The following is a 7,099-nucleotide window of genomic DNA, read 5'->3' on the forward strand; positions in this document are numbered from 1 at the left end:
TACTCCACCACTGAGCTACATCCCCAGCCCTTTTTAATTTTTTTTAGACAGAGCCTCACTAAATTGATGAGGCTGGCCTCAAACTTGCAATCCTTGCAATCCTCCTGCCTCAACCTCCCACATTGCTGGGATTACAGGTGTGCACTGCTCTGTCTGGTCATGGCCTTAAAGCTGTGGTTCTCACAGTGCATCATAATCACAAGCAGAACTTGTCAAAACTTGCTGGGCCCCATCTCCAGAGTTTCTGGTCCTGTTGAGCTGGGGTGGAGCCCAAGTTTTGCATTTCTAACAAGTACCTAGTGCTGCTGCTGAATAGCTGCTCTAAATTTGAAGAAAGCTACCTGAAAGCCCCCAGCACTGGTACTTGAAGGTGGAAGACTTTGAGCTTGGGTCCCAAGAGGACTGCCTTGGTGGGGTGGGGCGGGGTGAGGGGGATACAGTATCAAAGTCTTAGATTGATGAACAAACCAGGAGCAACTGAAGTAAAGGAGAATTTGGCTGGATTTCAGCTTCCATTGTTATCACAAAGTAAATGCTTTAAAGTGGTGGGTTGCTTTTTTTTAAGTTGAAGATAATAAACATTTCTTGAGCATCTGCTATGTATTATCCCCCGTTCTAGGTTCTCTAATCAAATCTTAATCCTTAATTGGATACAGTGGTGCACATCTGCAATCCCAGCTGCTTGGGAGGCTAAGGTGGGAGGATCACAAGTTTGAGGCCAGCCTCAGCAATTTAGTGAGATCCTGTCTCAAAATTAAAAATAAGAATAAAAAGGGCTGTGGAGTACCCCTAGATCCAATCCTCAGCACCACAAAATAAGTGAATAATCTTAATTCTTATAAAAATTTTAGGGTTTTTAAAAGTTTTTTTAAATTGATGCACTATACATAAACATGATGGTGGGATTCATCATCTCATAATGATTTTTTTAATATTATTTTTTAGTTGTAGTTGGACACAATATCTTTATTTTATTTATTTTTATGTGGTGCTAAGGATCGAACCCAGGGCCTCACACGTGCTAAGCAAGCACTCTACCACTGAGCCACAACCCTAACCCTCATAAAGATTTTTAAGGCAGTATTATTGTACTAGTTTTACACAAGAGGAAACTGGTTAATTAATTAACTGAGAGATTCATCAAAGTACATCTACTACTGCTGCATCTAATAACATTGAACTATTACAACAGGGCTAGGGTTGTGGCTCAGAGGTAGAGTGCTTGCCAACATGTGTGAGGCACTGGGTTTAATCCTCAGCACTGCAAAAAGTAAAATAAAGACATTGTGTCCACCTATAACTGAGAAATAAATATTAATAAAAACTATTACATGGGGCTGGGGCTGGGGCTGGGGCTCAGTGGTAGAGTGATTGCCTAGCATGTGTGAGGCACTGGGTTCAATCCTCAGCACCACATAAAACATAAATAAAATAAAGGCATTGTGTTCATCTACAAATACCAAAAAAAAAAAAACTATTACAACAAATGTTAGTACTAGTCAGGTCATTGGAATCCTGAGATTTGAGGAAGTATCAGGTTGCCTAGTCTAGTTAGCTATTTCCAGGGTGTTCTGTGAGGCTGGGTTCAAGTAAAGTAAGATTTTTCCAAAGAAGATCAAAATCACTAATGTGGCCCCTGGATGCTTTTTGGTTAGCATAAAAAGAATTAAAACCGGCCAGGCACAGTGCATGCCTGTAATCCCGGTGGCTCAGGAGGCTGAGACAGGAGGATTGCAAATTCAAAGCCAACCTCACCAATAGCAAGGCACTAAGCAACTCAGTGAGACCCTGTCTGTAAATAAAATATAAAATAGGGCTGGGGATGTGGCTCAGTGGTCGAGTGCCCCTGGGTTCAATCCCTGGTACTCCCCACCCCCGCAAAAAAGAGTCAGAACCAATCTTCTGGGACATTGCAGAAGAGAAGCCTTTGGGTGGAAAGGTGTATGGGCACACCGCCCAAGAATTGAATGAAGGTTTTCTCATTTTTATTGCTATATATGTTGCAAATTTCACCAGGACACAGAAGAGAGTCTTTCCTTTTTAATACACTGGTTATGGAAGAAGAAACAACTTCCAAAGAATTTCATTGATGAGTAGCTTTTAAATCAATCCTAAAAGTCAACCATTCACATTATGATCTTCATTTCCCTAGTTATTGGTTGTCATGTATCAACTTAGGACCCATTACTTCAAAAATTAAAAGGTCATATTGGTTTCCCAACCACCTGGTTCCTACATATTCTATCAGAGCTGCTGGGCTTTTTTTTCTATTTGGTTTAGTTACTGCTTTGAGTCAAGTCAAGCAATAGCCATGCTCAGCCTGAGAGGATGTGAGGAAATGCAAACCTTTCTAATCTGGGAAAACAACTACCATAAAGAACACAAGAGCACTGGCACAGTGGTGCTTGCCTCTAATTTGAGAGATTCAGGAAGCGGAGGCAGGAGGATCATGAGTTCAAAGCCAGCCTCAGTGAGACCCTGTCTCTAAATAAAATAACAAACAGGGCTGGAGATGTGGCTCAGTGGGCCAGTGCCCCTGAGTTCAATCCCCAGTACCAAAAAAAAAAAAAAAAAAAAACCAAAAGATGTGGGAGAACCAAAGCTCAGCATTTGCTCAAGTGAAAGAAATAGAAGGAAATGTAGCAGGTTGACTGTGCTCCTTTGCATGTGCATATGGGCAATGTTTTGTAACTCTGATGAAGACACAGTTGCTTTGCATTTTTCAACCACAACAACCTGCCTTGACTTTGTAGGGTTTTGTGAATCATTAGTGAAGCTGATGTTCATTGGAGCCTAGTGTTTTTCCTCCCTGTTGCAACTGGTATCTGTTCCTCAGGTTGAGGCTGGAGATGTGAGGCATCCACACACCAGTGGCAGCGTCCACACCTGGTGACAGTGCTAGGGACCCCCGCCTCCTCCTTCCTTCAGCCACACTGCCTGTCCAAGAAGTAGTGCTGTCTCCAGTTTTTATGCACTATGATGTTTCTTTCCCAAAAGAAAACCTCTAACTCGATTTCGTTCGATAATTTGGAGATTAAAAAATGATCAAATGTCAGCTATTTTGTATGGTTCAAACGAATAACATGGAACAATCTGACTTCAGTGATATAAGGGAAATGGCTTTTAAGAAGAGAGAATTGGTAAAATTGGATTTAGGGCCATTTGAGGGTGCGAGGGAAGATTCCAGATCAATTACACTAGCCCAGAGCAATTTTATCCTAAAAGCTGGAAGTTCCTTGACTCAGCAGTTTCACAGATGCAGTTGCCCCTGTCTAAAAAGTAACTGTGACCCCCAAGGTTAAAATCCCTCCTATTTTTCTTTGTATGCATAAAATAAGCAGCAACAACTAGCTGCCAGGGGAATTCTTGAACTGTCACATGCTTTTTGGTCTCTCATCTTTTTTTTAAAAAAATGGTAATGTAGAATCTGAAGCTGTGTGCCCTGTGAGCCTGTAGATGAGTCAATAAAATAGTCACAGAAAGAGCTACACTTTCCAAAAGACTCATCCACATGATCACATGGTAGAAGGGAAAGTTGTGAAGTTACCATGGAAAAGGTAATACATAATCATGTACAAGGCAAATAGAAAAAGATAATGTCAAGGCTTTGACCAGGGATATACAATGACTAGACTGGTGATAGTCTTCATCTCTGAATCCCCCCTATGTCTAGTTTAGACCTATCTGACTTGGTGCCCACTCTTCTAACATTTTCAAAAAGCTAAAAATTACCCTGGTGTGATAGCATACATCTGTAATCTCAGCTACTCAGGAGACTGAGGTAGGAAGATCACAAGTTCAAGGTCAACCTGGGGAATTTTGTGAGACCCTGTCTCAAAAATAAAAAAAAAATAGTTAGGGATATAGCTCAGTGATAGAATGCTTCTGGGTTCAATTCCCAGTATCTCAAGAAGAAGAAAAAATAACTAGAAATTTTAAAGGTAGTCGTAGGCTTCTAGTTTTAACCTTTCTTTTCTTTTTTTTTTTTTATTTTGGTGTGATACAGGGGATCAAACCCAGGGCCTCACACATGCTGTGCAAACACTCCACTACTAAGCTACACCCTCCTCAACTTTAAATTTTAAAAATAGAAAGAAAACTGCAACTCTCTCCACGAACTGCCCAGGAGTGAGCAGCTGCTCTCAGTCGGCTCTGCCCGACAGACGCACGGACGGCCCAACATCCCAGCCCACCAACTAGCCAGCCCGCACCTGGCTGCTTCCCCTCCCCAGGCACACCCACCATGCGGCCCCTGTGGCTCCTCATGGCTCTGCTGGCCCTGAGCCAGGCCCTACCCTTTGAGCAGAAAGGCTTCTGGGACTTCACCCTGGACGACGGGATGCTCATGATGAATGATGAAGAGGCTTCAGGCGCTGACACCACCTCAGGCGCCCCGGACCTGGACTCCCTTCCACCTACCTTCAGTGCCATCTGTCCTTTTGGCTGCCACTGCCACCTGCGGGTTGTTCAGTGCTCTGACCTGGGTCTGAAGACAGTGCCCAAGGAGATCTCACCTGACACCACACTGCTGGACCTGCAGAACAATGACATCTCTGAACTCCGCAAGGATGACTTCAAAGGCCTCCAGCACCTCTATGCCCTTGTCCTGGTGAACAACAAGATCTCCAAGATCCATGAAAAGGCCTTCAGCCCCCTGCGGAAGCTGCAGAAGCTCTACATCTCCAAGAACCACCTGGTAGAGATCCCTCCCAACCTGCCCAGCTCCCTGGTGGAGCTCCGCATCCATGACAATCGCATCCGCAAAGTGCCCAAGGGTGTTTTCAGTGGGCTCCGGAACATGAACTGCATTGAAATGGGTGGGAACCCCCTGGAGAACAGTGGCTTTGAACCTGGAGCTTTTGATGGGCTGAAGCTCAACTATCTGCGCATCTCAGAGGCCAAGCTGACCGGCATCCCCAAAGATCTCCCTGAGACCCTGAATGAACTGCATCTGGACCACAACAAAATCCAGGCTATTGAGCTGGAGGACCTGCTCCGCTACTCCAAGCTGTACAGGCTGGGCCTGGGCCACAATCAGATCCGGATGATCGAGAATGGGAGCCTGAGTTTTCTGCCCACCCTGCGGGAGCTGCACTTGGACAACAATAAGCTGTCCAGGGTGCCTGCAGGCCTCCCAGACCTCAAGCTCCTCCAGGTGGTCTATCTGCATTCCAACAACATTACAAAGGTGGGCGTCAACGACTTCTGCCCGGTGGGCTTCGGGGTCAAGCGGGCCTACTACAATGGCATCAGCCTCTTCAACAATCCTGTGCCATATTGGGAGGTGCAGCCAGCTACCTTCCGCTGCGTCACCGACCGCCTGGCCATCCAGTTTGGCAACTACAAAAAGTAGAGGCAGTGGCAGCCACCATGGTGGCCTTGGTTGGGGTCTTTGGGGAAAACAGCCAGATGTCCCAGAAGGGAAGGCAAAGCAAAGAAGCGAAGCCTCACATTTGGTCTCCAACCCTGACTCACTACCCCATCACAGCCTCTTCCTGGCTCCCAAGCATGCAGGTGGACATAAGGCCTGGCCCCCATTACCTGTCATTCAGCTCCCGAGCTGCCCTGCTCACCCACCATGGCCACTCAGAGGCACCCCTATAAAGCTTTCTTGTTCACCTTAAAACCCAATGGTCGGAGGCTCCAGCCCTAGGAAAACAATCCATGAATCTGTGGGGCAGGAAAAATTAGCAGGGATGGAGACAATGGACTCTGCCACAGCCACCACCCTGTCCAGGCTTACATCCTCCTCCTCCTCCCCATCTACTTCCAGCCTTCCACCTCTCCTGGGCTCATCTATTGCAGTTGGCCTCTGGTGCCCCCACTTCAGCAAGTTCATGGCCTATCCATCCCAATTACCTTGCTATATTGGTCCCTGGACTAGTCCTTTCTCTCTCTCTCTCTCTCTCTCTCTCTCTCTCACACACACACACACACACACACACACACACACACACACACACACCCTGACTCTTCCCTGGGCTATCTCTTCTTTCCATTTCAGGCCCTGCCCAGTCTCTGCCTGGGATGGCTGCCTCTTTCACTGTCCTACTGAGGTCTTGCCCCCAGATTGGAGGAGGCTGGAAGATCAAAACCAGGAAGGTGGCCATGCTCCACTCTCAAGAGCCACCAGAGTCCTGAGCACCAGTTTTCATTGGCTCCCACCTCCCCGCAAGATAGTTGGGTCTCCTTCCCTCACCTCCTGGTCCCTGCCGTGGTGGGCTGTGAGCAGTCACACCCAGCTCAAGGAGGGCTGCTTTTGAGGTTGGTTGTCTTTCAATTAAAGAAACACTGTGCAAAAAAAAAAAAAAAAAGAAAGAAAGAAAACTGCAGTCTTAAAAATGCATTGCTGCTAGGCACGGTGGAACACACCCATAATCCCTGTGATTTGGGAGGCTGAAGCAGGAGGATCACAAGTTTGAGGCCAGCCTTAGCAATTTATTGAGACCTCATCTCAAAATAAAAAGGGACTGGGGATGTAGCTCAGTGGTAATGTGCCCCTAGGTTCAATCCCCAGTTAAAAAAAATTGCTGTTCCACTACCAAGAAGTTAAGTTTAAATAGCAAAAGATTTCAGGCCTATAAAAGATCCAGTTCATGGGCTGGGGATGTGGCTCAAGCGGTAGCGCGCTCGCCTGGCATGCGTGCGGCCCGGGTTCGATCCTCAGCACCACATACAATCAAAGATGTTGTGCCTGCCGAAAAACTAAAATATAAATATTAAAAAATTCTCTCTCTCTCTCCACTCTCTCTTTAAAAAATAAAAATAAAAAAATAAATGCCAGATTCCTTTAAAAAAAAATAAAAAATAAAAGATCCAGTTCATGACCAGAGCAGCTCAGCCTCAGGAAGTTTCCCTGGCAATTCTGAGAGGGGGAAATGGGGAGAGCCTCAAGCCCCCAACTTCATTACCACTCCCAAACCTCTGAATAAAGTGACTGAGCCATACATAGACTGACACCTGAGAGATAGTGCTGCTTCAAAGCCTTAGAGTCCAAAACTATTGTCTCCCCAACATCAAAGCAAGCACAGCAAGCTATTTTTTCCCCTGCACACTTAGGCTTTATAGTATTTTATATATTATTAAGACTAGGTTTGGT

The 7,099-nt window shown here is 45.7% G+C and overlaps 1 protein-coding gene across 1 annotated transcript; it reads left to right on the forward strand.

Moving 5' to 3' along the window:
- Window positions 1-4,118: 4,118 nt before the first annotated feature.
- Window positions 4,119-6,292, forward strand: LOC143638834 (biglycan). The gene has a single exon (XM_077106760.1). It carries the CDS (start codon window positions 4,244-4,246, stop codon window positions 5,351-5,353), a length of 1,110 nt encoding a protein of 369 aa, XP_076962875.1. The 5' UTR covers window positions 4,119-4,243; the 3' UTR covers window positions 5,354-6,292.
- The last annotated feature ends 807 nt before the right edge of the window (window positions 6,293-7,099 follow it).

This window comes from Callospermophilus lateralis, chromosome X (genome assembly GCF_048772815.1).
Source record: "Callospermophilus lateralis isolate mCalLat2 chromosome X, mCalLat2.hap1, whole genome shotgun sequence".
NCBI lineage: Eukaryota > Metazoa > Chordata > Mammalia > Rodentia > Sciuridae > Callospermophilus > Callospermophilus lateralis.